The sequence below is a fragment of the Ochotona curzoniae genome, unplaced genomic scaffold (genome assembly GCF_017591425.1).
Source record: "Ochotona curzoniae isolate NIBS_2020 unplaced genomic scaffold, NIBS_Ocur_1.0 scaffold_1037, whole genome shotgun sequence".
Lineage (NCBI taxonomy): Eukaryota > Metazoa > Chordata > Mammalia > Lagomorpha > Ochotonidae > Ochotona > Ochotona curzoniae.
The window spans coordinates 2,649,697-2,667,190 of NW_024467083.1; the positions used below are offsets into that span (position 1 = coordinate 2,649,697).

A 17,494-nucleotide genomic window follows, 5' to 3' on the forward strand; every position below is an offset into this window, starting at 1 on the left:
CTCCTCTGGCAGGACACAGACCCGGCAGGTAAACGGGCAGGAAACATGATAGGAAACAGCCCAGAACAGGCCATGGAAAGCTACACACTGGCATACACTTGGCAGACGTGGGGGCAAAACCAGGCTGAATCTGTCCACGTCATCCACTGGCAAATCCAAGCACCAGTGTGGGTTGACCCAGGTTTGGTCGCAACAAAGACTAGTGCACAATATGGAATGCTGAGGTGAGGTTGCCTGTACCGGAGGGGACCGCAGTGCCCAACATGCATGAGAACAAGGAAGGAAGTAGACAGAGCCAGCAGGTGAATAAGGGAGGGTTCCTTTGCAGGACAGCTACTTCCGCAGGAGAGCATAGGCTGGGATGGGGGCAGACCAGACTTGGCAGAGCTACCACACCTGTGCGCCTCATGTGGACTAGATCAGGGAAAAGCCGGGCTGGGAGGATTATTCCTACTGGTGCAAACAGAATTAAAGTGGGCGAGGGTTGTTTGGGCAGCATCAATTGGAATCTGGGACTGGGAGAGGCCTGGGAGGGTAAAAGTGGGCTCATCCCTCTTGGGTTATCACTCCCACGGGAGGGCACGAAAACCAGGACAGGGACTGGGGTGGAATGGGGTGTGGGACAGACTGGATTACTGCTACACTTACTGGCAAACCAGGGTAGGGGCGGTCCTGGTGGGGGTTATTGTGGGTCGCTCCAACTAGGCTGCAGCTCACACTGGTTTATGCGAGGGCCAAGTATGTGCTGGGCAGCACCAGGCTGGACTGCAACACCCATTGGTTCTAGTGGAAGTCGGGAGTGAAAACAGAACCAACCCAGCAATTACAACCACCAGCTGTTTGGAGCAATGGACAGTGCCAGGCCCTGTACTTGTTAGCACATACAAGAAGTTTCTTTGGAGATCTTCCTAATCTAAATGCTGGACTCAGAACCCTAACGAAGAAAAGAGAGAAGACAGAACAGGTCAACCAACCATCTCAGCTATGATGGACTATGTCAATCAGTGGATTTTTCAAAGACCTCATAGTGCTTGGAGTGGCAAGATTGACAGCGATTCATAACTGTTGCAATATCAAAACCACTAGAGCAAGAACCTCAGAGCATGCCCTACACCCGGTACCTGGGGAGGGTGGGAAATTGGGTGGGCCTTCTCCCTTAATACCCCCCTTTAAACATGAAGCTAACAAGATGGAAAACATACTAGTATTATCCACTTTCATGTAGCCCTTGAACCTTCTTACTCTAACTAAGTATGTAAAGAATGCCAAAATAAATTTTATTAATAAATAAAAATTTAAAAAAAATCTAACATTTAGCAGTTTTCACTTTATACTGTTCCTAAGGTAAACAACATGATAGCTCAGATCTAAGGCCTCTCCCAATATCCTCAAGATTGGGACATAGTTAAGAGGAAACACCAACATAAAAAGGTTATGTTTTAAAAGCAGAGTGGGGAATATGCTACCCCTGTGAGTGCATTAATTTGGTCTTATTCACCTTAAATTTTCTTCAGATTTTACCTTCTGGTGAGCGCCAGCTCTGCATTACTGGAGGCCATTTGTAGGCCCAACACAGATGTCTTTGGTTCGATGGAGGGACCTAGCCACTCACAGTGGAGAGGTCCTGACCCCTTGCTAACTGTGGGAAGAGGATTTGCTTGTGTTTTCCCAGAAACTGAGCTGCAGCCTGTGTGGATGCCTACTCGTAATGTAAAGCCCTGGACTCCATTCACTGGAGGAAGCGCCTGTAGTAAGACAGCTTCATGACCTCATCCTGAAAGATCCATCACCATCAAGGAAACGTTGGAGGAGGAGGCCAGACACCTCCCAACACCGGTGACAGGAGGGGTTCTAAGAGATTGGTGCATCAAGCACAACTGTCCCTGACCTCATGATATATTTGATAATACAACTGAATGATTGAAATTCTGAAACATTAATGATCCATGGGAAAGGTTATGCTCTTGTCCCTAGAATTTCCTGATGGATCCTCAAAACTGGTTTCCCTATGGCTCACCTTGGAAGTGCAGCAACTCCCTTTAATGCAACACTGCCCCTGGAGAAGATGGAACCGCCAACGGAACTGAAAAACTGAATTTATTTAATATTCCTCTTGTTCCACTACAGGTCAGGAGTGCAGAGAAATTTTCCACCTTCTTAGGATGTTTGAGGAAGACTTAAAGTGTAACTTATTATTCATAGATAACAAATTCTTAACTGCCTTAGACATTAGAAAAACCATAGAAATTTGTCGTGGGATCCAAGGACAACCCTGACACCCTCTTAAAGGAGGTTGTGTGTACAGAGCAGGAGGGGATCTCAGGGCAGAGCAGGAGGATAAGAGGAGCTCTCTATCCTAGTCCCACAGACCCCCAGAGGCCTTCCAAGTGCTTTCGCTGCAGAAGCAGTGGATACCTACATCAAGAACCGTATCCTGACTGCCAAGGAGATCACAAGGAAGGTGAGTGCCCTCAGAGGCCGAAAACTCTGAGGTCAGTCCTTTCCTTTGAATTTCCCACACAGAATTGAAGCAGCCCAGTACCCTGCTCATAGGGTCTGATGATATCGAACCTTCAGCCAGGAGCCCTGGGTGGCACTCAGAAACAATTGGACTCAGAGGAGGAGCTTTCCCTAGTTCTTACCTAGCTCCAGCCTTGGCTCCCAGCCCTCTCTTACACCGACCATCAGGGTTGCTTGTGAGCCCCAAAATTATTTTAGATAGAGACAAATAAAGGTCAGTTAACTGATAATCACTCCACTTGTACCTAGCTGATCAGGCCTCCTATTTGGCTTTCAGACAGAGAGATACAGATATAGAACATCTGGAACAGTCAGAACAAAGGCCAATTAACCTATAATCACTCAGCCTGTACTTACTGGTTGGGTTCTCTATTTGCTTTTTCTGGACGTTACTAGGTTAGGATGTAGAGTTAAATTCTTCCTCACTCACTAAGTTGTTGGGGATTTCCCTGCTCACCTGCCTAAAACTTTTCTATTCCTCAATTGTTAAATGTAAAGTTCTGTAAAAACCATGCTTAATCACTACAAACTGCAAAGTTTAAATTGTGGGTTAAGAATCTCCCCGAAAAGCTTTTATCAATTTAAAACTGTTAATCTTAAGATGTAACTGTATAGAAATTTTGATTGTGCTCAGCTGTTATATGTTGATCCTTTCACTGCTCCTGTACCACTCTGATTTAGGTTAAACACAAAAACATGTTAGCTCGGGAGAAATTATAGCTGTTATTTTTCTACCTTCTACCAAGGACCCCTAGATGCATCTCCTGGAGAATACCTGGCTGCTGTGGCCCCCTCTCTCCACCCCTTTTTCAGCAGGAAGTAGCCAGAGTGATTACCAGCCCCTATCCCTGATATGCAGCCAAGGGTCATTCTCTGGGGAAAAAAGGATGTTGAGGAGTTAGATGGAATGATAGGCAGTTAGGGTATGTGGTCCCTGGTGAAGTCATGTTTGTATTGTTTCTCCAGATTTTTCTGCTCTTCCAAGAGCATGTTCCCTCTAGCTACATCTTTCAGGCCTAATTTTACAAAACACAGAAGGGGGATTTGTAGGAGGACATTGTGACCCTAGAAGGTCAGCGAGCACAGGATTACAGTTGATTGAATAATATTTGCATGAGAACAACTGAATGGCCACTTTCTGTATACCTGATTTGATATCATTTGTATAAGAACAGTGGAATGGACTGTATGTGTGTGAGAACTCTTGGTGGATTATACAAGACAAAAAGAGTTCCAAACAAAAGCATAGAAACTGTTACTGGGTTTTGTTGATGAGCTCAATACTTCCTTTCTTATTGCATATGACCCTCAGTGTATAAAGTCTGATGCCGCTAATAAACTTCAGCTTTGACCATCAGTCAGGGTCCACGCGTGTTATTGGCTCCGTGCACCAAGTCCATCGCTGCGGGACAGTGACAGGAACTCCACCTGAATCTCCCACATGGGTAGTAGGGGCTCAAGTACTTAAACTGTCTTGGAGCATAATCAGGAATACTGGTTTGGAAGTGGAGCAGCTAAGACTTGAACTAGTGCTCTGTGCTCTGACATGGGATGGTGGCATCATAAGCATTAGCTTAACCCTTAAACCTACAAAACCGGCTCCTTTCCGTATGTTTAGAACTTGTTCTACTCAACACTTGCAAGCTGTCTTTAGCTGTTTTTGACTGATAGCCTTGGAACAAGCTCATATCTTTTTTTTTTTTTTTTTTTAAGATTTTTTGTTTGTTGTTGTTGGAAAGTCAGATTTACAGAGAGAAGAAGCGGACAGATCTTCCAACTGCTGGTTTGTTCTCCAAGAGAAATCAATAGCAGGAGCTAAACCAATCCAAAGCCAGGAGCCATGAGTTTCTCCAGATCTCCCACAGGGTCCCAAGGTCTCTACTGCTTTCCCAGGTCACAAGCAGGGAGCTGGAAGGGAAGGGAAGTGGTGCAGACAAAATATGAACTGGTGCCCATATGAGATCCCAGGCATGCAAGGAGAGGATTTTAGCCACTAGGCTGCCATACTGGGTCCACCAGCTCATCTTTGATAAGACTACAGAGCCCTCAATATGAATAAGTTTGTTCAGGCTTAGCTATTTTGCTAAATATTAATTCCTAATTTTAAATATTAAGAACATTAAAAAAACTTGAATAGAGATATTAATTTGAGGGGCAGAGAGAAAAAGTAGGTTCCTATTTGCTGGTCTCTCTTGTTCTCTCTCCAGATACCTACAATGGTCAGTAATGGGCCAAATCAAAGCTGATTGTTAGAAACACTATTCAGGGCCTGATGCGATGGCTCAATGGCTAAATCTTCAGCTTGCAAGTGCTGGGATCCCGTATGGGCACTCTACGTCCCATCCAGCTCCCTGTTTATGGCCTGAGAAAGCAGTAGAGGATATTCCAAGGCCTTGGGCCTCTACACCCAAGGGGGAGACCCAGAAGAAGCTCCTGGCTCCTGGCTTTGGATTGGCTCAACTCTGGCTGTCGTAGCCACTTGAGGAGTGAACCAGCAGATGGAAGATCTTTCTCTGTCTCTTGTAAATGTGCCTTTCCAATAAAAGTAAATACATCTTAAAAATAGAAGAAGGAAGTACAATCCAGATCTCTTAAATAGGTGTCAGAGACACAACCATTTGAGTAATCACCAAGGACTACATTAGCAGGAAGCTGGAACATGAAGTGAGCTAGCACTTCTATTAGTCTGGTGTGAGATGCAGGTGCTCCAATCTGCTTCTTAACTGCTAGGCCCAATACATGCCCCATCCTTCTTAGAGCACGACTCCCTTTTCTTAAGTGAACATGGATTTGCCAAAGAACATGTGAAGTGCAAATGATCCTGAGGTAAACTAGGAAAACAATGTGAAGTCAAGACTCTCCTTTGCAACTCCATTATTGCTTACTTAGTCTCCAAAATAATTGTAGGGTTAGAATGGCTTTACACAGATGAAGCTCTATGCACTCAATTACAGCCTAAGTTTTTTCTTCAGTGGTGACAATGTGCTACATATAGGCCAATGTAAGGGGTACAAAGAAGGGTTTGCACACCCTGAGTATGAATGGGAAACAGGGCCACCAGGATTAGAACTCGCGACCATATGGGATCCTGGCACGTGCAAGATGAGGACTTTAACCACTACACTATTGTGCCGGGCCCATAGACCCTGAGTATGAACTAGGAGCTAGATCAGGATAGAACCTACTAATTACAGCAAGAATCCAAATGCGATAACTGCTGAGAAACTTACAGAGAGGGAAGGAGTCTCCAGGATGTTATGGGGAGGTTTAGCAACAAGCAACACTAAAGAATGGAAAAAGAATAGAGGCGGGGGGAGGGGAAGGGGGGGAGCCACATAGACAAAGATTGCACCAGCAGCAGAGGCATGGAAATGTGAAAACACACAGCTAGCTCAGGGCATGGCAGATGCCCTGTACTGTTGGAGGAGAAGGTATGTTGGCAGAATTGAAGTCATGGGGGACAAAGGCGCCTGGTGGTCCACTCAGAGTCCAGCCACTCTGACATCTGCTTCAGGAGCAGATCTTAGGGGACCTCTGGTTTCCCCTGCAATCTGCTCTTGACCTCAAGCCCCATATCTTCCTCCCCTCTGCACATAAAAAAAGCCCTCTTTTTTGTTTGTTTTGTTTTAATTTTCCTGTGGACTTTGCCAGTTTGGCATGGATTCACTTGCCACCTGTTGTAAAATACATAGAAGATGAAATGCATAAGACTTTATACAAAGCATTTGCGCCTTAGGGTAAAAATTTAATTTCAGTCTGCAAAGTAGGAACAGACCAGGTGGTCTGACAGACTAGGTGGGGAGACAGATAACAATGAAGCAAGACGGGCCCGGCGCGGTGGCGCAAGTGGTTAAAAGGTCCTCGCCTTGCACGCCCGGGATCCCATATGGGCACCGGTTCTAATCCCGGCAGCCCCGCTTCCCTTCCAGCTCCCTGCCTGTGGCCCGGGAAAGCATTCGAGGATGGCCCAAAGCTTTGGTACCCTGCACCCATGTGGGAGACCTGTGTGGCTTCAGACCGGCATAGCATCGACCGTTGCATTCACTTGGGGAGTGAATCATTGGACAGAAGATCTTCCTCTCTGTCTCTCCTCTCTGTATATCCGCCTTTCCAATGAAAATAATAAAATAAATCTTTAAAAAAAAAAAAAGGAGATACAAAGAAAGATCTTCCTCTTCTATCCGCTGATTCACTCCCCAAGTGACTGCAATGGCCAGAGCTGAGCCAACCTGAAAGCCAGGAGCCAGGAACTTCTTCCAGGTCTCCCATACAGGTGTAGGGTCCCAAGGCTTTGGGCTGTCTTCTGTTTCCCACAAGCAGGGAGCTTGAAGGGAACTGGAATAGCATAGAGGTGTGCATATGGGATCCCTGTGTGTGCAAAGGGAGGTCTTTAGCCACTAGGCTATCACGCTGGGTCCTATTTTATTTTTATTTGAAAGACAGAGTTACAGAGAGTGGAGGAAAGAGAGAAAATCTTTCGCTTTCCAAATGGCTGCAACAGTTGGATCAGGAGCTTCTTCCAGATCTCCCACATGGGTGCATGGGCCCAAGCTGGACTGGAAGTGGAGTAGGCAGGACATGAACCGTCACCCATATAGGATGCAGGTGCTACAGGAGGCTTAGACTGCTACGCCATGGTGATGGCCCCAACTTTTCATTTTTAGAGAAGAAATGGGTTGGAGAAAACACTCTTGTTATACAAGTACAGTGACCCAAATGCAGTTTCAGTCTTGTCAAAACTTAAGACCTCTGGTTACAGAATCAGTTCTTTGCTAGAAGCTAAATAGGGAAAAACAGGATAACAAGAAAAATACATTACAAACATTCAGGGCAAGTTCAAGGATTGGCAGTAACAAGACAAAGACTTCACTGCAATCACAAGGAGCTTTTACTGTGGAGAGGTAGCAGGCTAGAATGGTTAACGCAAGGTAGCGTAGCCTGAAGCCTGGTCGGGCTGTCTGCCCCAAACTGGTCAGAAAGTCACACTCTCCTGCCCCACCCCAACCAGCCAGGAGGCGAATCTGTCTTAACAAGTCCTAGGTGAGTCGCTTGCATGTTCATGATCGAGATCTACTGGCCTAAAGAGTGGGTTGGGATTTGGAAATGTTTCTTGGAAAAAATCAATTCTGATCTGTTTTGAGAATGAATATTGGCAACCTGGTGGTGAACTAAATACAAGGAAGTATAAACCAAGTTTCGGGAACCTAAACAGACATGGGTGTATTTTGGCAACCAGTATCCTTAAACTGGTGAGTAACAGGGAGAGTTTGGATGAGAGGAGACGGAATGCAGAATAGTGGAGGTCTGGCCATTCCTGCTGTAGGTGCTCCAGGTTAAGGGCATGTGCCTGAATTTAATCAATCGTAGAGATACCCAGTGACCAGTGTGGGCTGAGATTTACATCAGTGCAGCTGAAAAATCGGAGGGTGAAAGGGGGGAAAAGAGAAATAATTACAGTGTTAAAAACTTTATACGAAGAGCTAATGAGTTTGTACACTAAAATATTGGCGGTGGGGATGGCGATGAGGGGCAGGTTTAAGGATCGTATTAGGGGGTAATAAACTGATGCAAGTATGGATTGGGAGTGAGTGGAAGGGTGGGGTGAGTCTTGACTGGATGACTGGCAGGCCTCTGGGTGGGATTAGTAGGTTGTTGCTCAAACTGTCACCTGCAGACAGGAAGGAATTCAGGAGCCCCAGTGGGATTGAGGAGAGGAATTTGTTGAGTTCTGCTTTGGACAGGTTCAGGTTAAGTGATGAGAAAGCATATGGAGCAGGTGAAAGAGAAAAAAGACAAAAAAAGAAGGAAACAAGAAAATGTTGAGGGAGGGAGTGATGCCTAGCTCAGATTTCTGGTTACCCTCCCCCACACAGCTAAAGTTAACTGGAGCTTTTCTTCCCAATTGTATTGCCTCCTTAAAGCTTGTTTTGGCAGCTGGTCGAATCCAGAAGAACAGCAAATACCCTTAATTCATTGTTTCCTGTCAGCTCATTGTCGCCACCATTTGCTTTACGAAAAAAATGTTCTTAACCCCGTAGTTCCAGCCGCTGCAGGGTCAGAATAACCAAAAAGGTTCTTCTTTTCATATTGTTGCAGGGTTTTTGTCCCCGAATACGAGAGGAACCTCAATTCTTGTCTCGCAGGAAAGAAGAATTTTCGTGCGGACACTTTAGTTTTAAAGCAAGATTTATTATAAAAGTTGAGAAAGGAGACTACTGTCCTAGTGACAAGAGGGGGCTCTGAGATAGAAAGAACCCGTACTTGAGGGTGTTGGGATCTTTTTATTTATTTATTTAGCTTCTTTTTTTAAAAATTTTTTATTTTGACAATCTTTACATAGTTAATTAGGGTGAAAAGGTTCAAGGGCTAGTGGATAAGACTAGTATTTTTTCCATATTGCTTCCTTCATGTTTAAAGGGGGGTATTAAGGGAGAAGGCCCGCCCAGTTCCCCATCCTCCCCAGGTACCGGAGGTAGGGCATCCTCTGAGGTTCTTGCTCTAGTGGTTTTGATATTGCAACAGTTATGAATCGCTGCCAATCTTGCCACTCCAAGCACTATGAGGTCTTTGAAAAATCCACTGATTGACATAGTCCATCATAGCTGAGATGGTTGGTTGACCTGTTCTGTCTTCTCTCTTTTCTTGGTTGGGGTTCTGAGTCCAGCATTTAGATTAGGAAGATCTCCAAAGAAACTTCTTATATGTGCTAGCAAGTACAGGGCCCAGCTCAGTCCATCACCCTGATCAGCTGGTGGTTGCAATTGCTGGGTTGGTTCTGTTTTCACTCCCGACTTCCACTAGAACCAATGGGTGTTGCAGTCCAGCCTGGTGCTGCCCAGCACATACTTGGCCCTCGCATAAACCAGTGTGAGCTGCAGCCTAGTTGGAGCGACCCACAATAAACCCCACCAACCCGCCCTCTACCCTGGATTGCCAGTATGTGAGGCAGTAGTCCAGTCTGTCCCACACCCCATTCCACCCCAGTCCCTGTCCTGGTTTTCGTGCCCTCCCGTGGGAGTGATAACCCAAGAGGGATGAGCCCACTATTTCCCTCCCAGGCCTCTCCCAGTCCCAGATTCCAGCTGATGCTGTGTCTAAGCCCAAACAACCCTCACCCACTCTAATTTTGTTTGCACCAGTAGGAATAATCAGCCCAGCCCGGCTTTTCCCATATCCAGGCCACATGAGGTGCACAGGTGTGGTAGCCCTGCTTAGTCTGGTCTGCCCCCATCCCAGCCCATGCTCTCCAGTGGGAGTAGTTGTTTATTCCCCTGCCGGCTCTGCCCACTTCCCTTCCTTGTTCTCATGCGTGTTGGGCGCTGCAGTCCCTTCCGGTACAGGCAACCTCACCTCGGCATTCCGTATTGTGCACTAGTCTTTGTTGCGACCGAACCTGGCTCGACCCACACTGGTGCTTGGATTTGCCAGTGGATGACGTGGACAGATTCAGCCTGGCCTTCCCCCAACCCCTGCCAGATGTATGTCCGTGGGTGACCTTCCATGGCCTGTTCTGGGCTGTTTCCTATCATGTTTCTTGTGCTTACCTGCCAAGTCTGCGTCCTGCCAGAGGAGTTGCCATCTGAACCTCGTTGGGATCTTTTTAAAGCTTTATTTTCTGAAGGGGATTTTTCCAAGAAGAAAGGCATTTCCTGATCCCCAGGTATCTGGTTTTGGGGACAAAAGACCAGAGGTGCCAGACATAGGCCATTCCAGGCTTGCGCATAAATGTATTACTTCCGGGTCTGGCACAGTGGCACAGTGGTTAAGGTCCTCGCCTTGCACGCCCGGGATCCCATATGGGCGCCGGTTCTGATCCCGAAAGCCCTGCTTCCCTTCCAGCTCCCTGCCTGTGGCCTGGGAAGGCAGTCCAGGACGGCCCAAGGCTTTGGGACCCTGCACCCGCGTGGGAGACCTGGAAGAGGCTCCTGGCTTCGGATCGGCATAGCATCGGCTGTTGCGCTCACTTGGGGAGTGAATCATCAGACGGAAGATCTTTCTCTCTGACTCTCCTCTCTGTATATCTGCCTTTCCAATAAAAAACTAATAAAAATAAATCTGTATTACTTTCTCCCACACAATGGCTGGAGCTAATGGCTGGTACTTCAAGTGGGGAATTGATATGCTAATAGTACCCTTGTCTCGGAAGAAAAGTGCTCTGCTGAACCTAAGGCATGGTGGGGAAACTCCATTTTATATAAAAAAATGACTTGGGGACCCAGAATACCCTAATTGCCTACTACCCGGTCTAACCTCTCTCACAATATTGCGCACTGTCCTCAGCGCTGGCTCAAAAGTGGACACAATGCAAAGCCAGTGTGTGTGGTGTGTGTCTGTGAGCTTGTGTGGCTTTTCATTAACGCCTTCACATTCAGAACCGTATAACAACCAGTCTTGTGCTACTCCCATAACTGTTTCTCACCCAGCGATCCGTTTGCTGCTCGGTGTTCTAATGACGTCCCAGCCTTCCGCGTCTTCACACATGCTCAAGCTTTTTCTGGATCAGTCATCCGCAGCCAATAAAAAGGAAAAGGTAGGCACGTGATTCGACTCATTGGAGCAGGAGGAAGATAACCCTGCCAGGTTCAAACATGGCGGGGCCGCAGCCGCTCTTCTAGAATGGCCGGCTCACTTTCCCTCAGGCGTCGCCACTCGCGGCGCGCCCTTTTTACCTTGGGTGCTGGCGGCTGCTCCCCAGGGTCAGGGAGGCGGAGCGGGACGGGCGGCCGGCTTCCCGCCCCCACGCTAAGACACGCCCCCAGCACGCTCCAGCCAATCGCGGGCCGCGCTTTGGCGCCCGTCAGGCCCCGCCCCCAGCCTCTGTGTGGCCTGCGGTCCGGGCCCTTAGCGCCGCTCTCGGTGGAGCTCGTGAGGAACCGCGCGCGGTGTGGGCGCTCGCCGCCGGCCGAAGCTTAGCCTCCGACGCCGTCAGCCCCGAGCCTCCGCCATGGACTTCAACGACGGTAAGCGCGGCCTCTCTCGGGGTTCCGCGGCGCGGGGAGGGGAGGCGGGAGGCCTCCGCCGGGGGTCCGCGGACCGTCTCAAGATGGCCGTGTGGGCTTTGTTCTGCGGGCCCGGAGGCCGCCCGCCGCGGGCCGGGCGCCCGGAGCCGGCCTCCTGGCGGGCCCCGCGGGTCCCGTTACCGCCGGGGACGTGGGAGCTCGGTGCGGGGAAGGACGGGCCCCGGTGCTCGGGCTGTCCGCTGCCTGGCTCCCCTGCGTGGAAATTGCCCAGCGCTTCCGACTCGCCGGTTCCGCCGAACGGGCGAGCGGGGCCTGGCGGCTTGTCGGGCCTCGGCCCTGCGGGGAGGGCGGCGGGGAGGGCCGGTCCGGGGCGTTAAAGCTCGGCCTCGGGCTTCTTCCTGTCGGGGAGCGCTTTCGGAGCTTCTTTTTTTAAACGCGGTGATTTTGGCAGCCTCTAAGATGGGTTTAAAGGGAAGCCATCGGCGATCGGCGTGCGCGGAAGGCGAGGTATTTCCTGGTAGCACAGGGGCCTGACCCGTCGTGGATTCCTCCTTGGAGTTGCTCTCCGAGCAGCAGAGTGCTTGTGTTTGGGGCCTTGTGTGTGGACGCGCGTGCCGTGCCCTTCACCTTCAGACCTGTTGTTTTCACTGATGAAATAACACCGTGTTGGAACGGTGCCTTCCAGGCATCCCCGTCTCCAGTGCCTCAGAGTGTTTCACGGGGTTAAAAGAAAGAATTCACAGAGGCTTCATCTTTTCTTTCTTCAACTCTTGCCCAACTTTTAGAGACATTGGTGTCAAGGGGGAAAAAAATGGAGCAGCAGTCGGGAAGCTTGGGGAAGGGCTTGATTAATTAAACGCGGTTTAATCCCGCGGAGCCAGGCGTTTCTAAATAAAACCCGTTCACTAAGCACTTGTTAAGACTCTAAACGCCACCAACAAGTCGTGTTTGACACTGAGTTGGGTGTGATCTCGGCATATGGATGAATCAGCTTTTGAATTTTGGTTGTACAAAGAGTAAAAGCTGCCGAAGGGGACCCCCAAAAACCTTTCCATAGATGCTGTTCAGTCGGACATAGGAAGTTCAGCTGGTAGGAGTACCTGATGTTTTTGTCTGTTTTGATTGAGCTTTGACTCATTATGGTATAAATACCTTTAAACTATGAAATGCTTGAAATGGTCAAAGTTTAGGGTGGAAATTCAAAAACCTTTTAGTAAGTTTTCAGGCGACCGAGACTCAGGTACCAGCAGGGGTCAGCAGGTGGAGCTGGGTACGGTAAGGGCTGTTCCCCCCCCCCCCCCAACAAACAGTATGATTTCTATATCTGAAAGAAGTTATAGAACTTAGAATTCTTTATTATCCTCATGTTCCTACAGGTCTAAGCAATGTTTGTGATAAAATCGCTCCCTCTTTGTCCGTTCTCGGCTAGCATGTTTTTTTTTTTGGGAAATGCAATTTGACCAACATTGTATTTGTACAACATTTAATGTGTATAGTATAACACGAGTCTGTTGTACACAAACGAGTACTGTATTAAACTCCATTCTTTCAGTATTTGTAAAATTAACTAGGTGAGTTAACATTGGTTAAATTGGTTTAATAAGGAAATTGGCTATAATATGGTTTCCATATGTGGATGGATTTAACCCACACTCATACCCTTACATATTATATATGCATCTTTTAGATTAGATCTTGAAATTTTAGATAGTGAATTAAGGGTCAAGAGAAGTATTAACTTTGAAAAAATGTTGTATTACATAGAATCACTTCTCAGATGTTTCTGTTTTTTGCTTTTTTTGGGCTTATTTGAGTCTCAACTTTCTCCTAGTGCCTCACTAAATCAGTATTGGATCTCCTGTTTTGGCAATTATGGATCAGGTGTTATTAGCTAAACCTTCCTTTTCCTTAATTAGATGATGAACCTGCACTTGGCGAGCATAGTCAAGAAAAAGGAGACGTATGTTTTCCCAAGTGGAGTACTGTTGAGTATTTGTATCTCGATTTTGCGAGAAATTGAGTTAATGGCATTTAAGAAATTGTTATGAATAGATGCTTATATAAGTTTGGAAGCTTGATGCATTTTATTAATTCTCTGTTAAATGTCTCTTCATAGATTACATACACAATCCTTGCAGAAATACTTACCAGGGTTTTAATGGTGAGTATCCCCCCCCCCCCCCTTTTTTTTTACAGTTAAATTTGTTGATTTAGTGTATTTGGATTTTCCCTTACGTGCATCAGGCTGAAGGCAGTTCTACTTCATTTCGGTCGTGATTTTTGCTCTTATGTTACTTCTCATTGTTTAGTGTTATAGCCAATGAAGTATTTGAATTTGGAATCAGAAAATTTTCATAGTAATTTAATTTTCTGTTCATTTTATTTGGATTATAATTTTAAAATTTCTCACAAAGGCTCTGGGTGACTATAAGTGACGTACACAGTACTGAGTTCTCTGTTGAATAAGCTCTGGTATTGAGTAATGTAGCTTAAGTGGTTATTGGCTTGTTTTTATATAGCTTCTGTTGTAACGCATTTTGACCTTGATTTAAGGTCATTTTCTTCAGTGTTTCCAAATATGTTAGTGTATAAAGAACTGGTTGGAGAATTACGTGAAAAACTGATTATTGACATAAGCGTGACATTAAACTTGTGACTATAGAGTTAGATAAAATCACAAGAGATATGGAGAACACTCTTGGGTGTTATCTTGATTGTTATTAGAGCTAAGTCCCTTTCATTGGATAATGACCTGAGGAAAGCACTTAACAAGTCAAAGAGGTTAGAACCCAGCTGTTACACAGTATAATATATTCACAAGATAAAACTAAAGCATGGGCCCAGCGGCATGGCCTAGTGGCTAAAGTTCCACCGGATCCCATATGGGTGCCAGTTCTAGTCCTGGCAGCTCTGCTTCCCATCCAGCTCCCTGCTTGTGGCCTGGGAAAGCAGTAGAGGATGGTCCAAGGCTTTGGGACCCTGCACCCGCGTGGGATACCTGGAAGAAGTTCCTGGATCCTGGCTTTGGATCGACATAGCATCGGCCGTTGCACTCACTTGGGGAGTGAATCAGTGGACAGAAGATCTTCCTCTCTGTCTCTTCTCCTCTCTGTATATCTGACTTTCCAATAAATAAGTAAATCTTTTAAAAAAAACTAAAGCAAACTAAGGAAAATGTTTATTTTATGGGAACTATTATCATGTAGTTAATTTTTATGTATCATTTATAAGGATAAAGAGAAACTTTGGATTTGATGCAGGCTAAACTTACAGAAAGTAGTCAATGCATTTTTAAAAAGTATTTTAATCATTTGAAAGGCAGTTACAGAGAATTATACAAACACACATGTCTTCCATCTACTGATTCACTCCCCAGATGGCTGCAACATCTAGTGGGTGGCACTTGGGCCTTCCATTGTTTTCCCAGATGCAGTAACAGGAAGCAGATTGGAATTAGAGCAGGGGAACTCAACTGGTGTGTATATGGGATGCCTAGAAGCATTGCTGATCCTGCTGGGCACAGTGCTGGCTCCAGTTGATGTGCATTAAAAGAGTGCTAGTGTGGGTTCCGTGGCCCTCTATCTGTGGTGCCATTGTTCTAAAGGTGTTGGTTTGTGTCCTGGCTCTGGCTGTTTATTTCTGATCCAGTTAACTGTTTTGTGGACTGGGAGAGCAGCAGAAGATGGCCCAAGTCTTCATGTACCTAAACCCTTGCAGGGAACCTGAAAGAAGCTCGTGAGGACAGCTCAGCTCAGCTCTGGTCATTGTGGTCATTTGGGGAGTAAACTATCAGATGGATGGAAGACCTCTCTATTTTTGCAACTTTGCCTCTCAAATAAAAATAAAGGGCTCGGTGTGGTAGCCTAATGGCTAAAGTCCTCACCTTGCACACACCGGGATCCCAGTAGACCTGCTTCACATCCAGCTCCCTGCTTGTGGCCTGGGAAAGTAGGAAAAGATGGCCTTTCCTGCTTTCCTAACTCAAAGCCTTGGGGCTCTTCACCCATGTGGGAGACCCAGAAGAAGCTGCTGGCTCCTGGCTTTAGCTCCAGCTGTTGTGGCCACGTGGGGAGTGAATCAGCAGATGGAAGATCTTCCTCTCTGTATATCTGATTTTACAATAAAAATCTTAAAAAATACAAGTAAAATAGATCTTTAAGTAAAAAGAATGCTGAAGAATTTCTTAAAGATTTATTTTCATTGGAAAGGCAGCTGTACAGAGAAGATCTGTCCACTGTTTTACTCCCCCAGTGACCACGCCTCAGTTGGAGCTGAGGTGATCAGGAGCCAGGAGCTTCCTCTGGGCCTCCCACATGGATGCAGGGTCCCAAGGCTTTGGGCTATTCTCAACTGCTTTCCCATGCTCAAGCAGGGAGCTGGATGGGAAGTGGAACAGCCAGGTTTAGAACTGGCGCATTCAAAGCTAGGATTAACTACTAGGACATCTCGCTGGACCCAGAATATATTTTTGATTTGGATAATGACACTATAAATTTGCCAAAAGAATTATATTGTTTCCATCTGTAGTTTAGGTTGAAAATTGCAAAATTTGGGGCTTGGGCTATGACTCAGTGCTAAATGCTCGCCTTGTATCCTCTAGGATCCCATAGGGACATCAGTTGTGTCCTGACTGCTCCACTTCCCATCCAGCTCCCTGTTTGTGACCTGGGAAAGCAGTCAAGGACGGCCCAAAGCCTGGGGACCTGGCACCTGCTTGGGGGACTCAGATGGTTCTAGCTCAGCTCTGGCTATTGTGGCAGTTGGGGAATGAACCAGTGGACACAAGATCTTTCTCTTCGTTATCTGTTTCTCTCTGTAAATCTGCCTTTCCAATAAAAATTCATTTTTATTTTAAAAAAATTGCAAAATTTGCTAGAATGTCATTTTATGAATTTAGAGGAATTTTAAGGCCCCACTCAGAACTGGAGAGACAGAAAAGATCTTCTGTCCGGTGATTCACTCCCCAAGTGACTGCTTTGGCTGGAGCTGGGACGATCCAAAGCCAGGAGCCAGGAGCTTCTGTCTTCTGGGTCTCCCACGTGAGTGCAGGGTCCCAAGGCTTTAGGCAGTCCTCAACTGCTTTCCCAGGCCACAAGCAGGGAGCTGGATGGGAAGCGGGGCTGCCAGAATTAGAACCAGTGCCCATATGGGATCCCAGTGTGAGCAAGGTGAGGATTTTAGCCACTAGGCTACTGTGCTAGGCCCAGGAATTTCGTATTTTTTAGTTCTTTCTATGTGTAATATGCTGTAGTGCCTAACCCAGAGCCATATAAGAAGTATTTTTCTAATCAAATGAATATTGGTTAAATTATTTACATGAAGTACAGAATTAGAGATATCTTTAGTCTGCCCTTTACTCCCAAAATGGTCACAATGACCAAGGCTGGACCAGTCCAAAGCCAGAAACCAGGGGTAACAGGGGCTTGTCCTCTGCTGCTTTCCCAGGTGCACCAGCAGGGAGCACCATTGGCCCTGAATAAAGTGGTTTAACTACTTGATCACATAGCTCAGCCTCCCTCCCCCCACCCCCATTCCCATCCTGAAATTCCTACATATAAGCTTTTAATTGACAATATGTGTTCTTTTTGAAATATTAGACTTTGTAAGAAAATCTGACTTTTAAGTTTATTATATTTTTCTTCCCATGGTTAATGTGATTGAACTTTAATATTTTGATTTATTAGCATAATTGATATGCAAAATCTTATGTTAAATTTTCTGAATAAGTAGGACATTTTACTGAGATGTTCTTATTGATTGTCTTTTAGGAATGGATCGTGATTATGGCCCTGGATCTTATGGAGGTCTGACATACAAGGATATTTATCTAAAAACTTTTTTTGAGTACCAATGAAGGTGAGCTTCATTTAATTTTTTTCTGTTTAAACTCTTGTAGGGATGGATCGAGAGTATGGCCATGGATCCTACGGGGGTCAAAGATCCATGGATTCCTACCTAAACCAGTCATATGGCATGGACAATCACAGTGGTGGTGGTGGGGGTAGCAGGTAAAT

The 17,494-nt window shown here is 46.3% G+C and overlaps 1 protein-coding gene across 1 annotated transcript; it reads left to right on the forward strand.

Annotated features, from left to right (window-relative positions):
• Positions 1-11,366: 11,366 nt before the first annotated feature.
• Positions 11,367-17,492, forward strand: LOC121168320 (DBIRD complex subunit ZNF326-like). Its single transcript, XM_040998293.1, has 4 exons — positions 11,367-11,480; positions 13,597-13,641; positions 17,249-17,284; positions 17,377-17,492. The coding sequence occupies exons 1-4, from the start codon at positions 11,465-11,467 to the stop codon at positions 17,490-17,492; spliced, it is 213 nt and encodes a 70-aa protein (XP_040854227.1). The 5' UTR covers positions 11,367-11,464.
• Positions 17,493-17,494: the final 2 nt, after the last annotated feature.

What these genes read in the sequence shown, in the direction of transcription:
- LOC121168320 (XM_040998293.1), top strand. An exon ending in TACTTACCAGGGTTTTAATG is followed by an intron (nt 13,642 to 17,248) that starts GTGAGTATCCCC and finishes ATTGTCTTTTAG; the next exon opens with GAATGGATCGTGATTATGGC. An exon ending in TGGCCCTGGATCTTATGGAG is followed by an intron (nt 17,285 to 17,376) that starts GTCTGACATACA and finishes AAACTCTTGTAG; the next exon opens with GGATGGATCGAGAGTATGGC.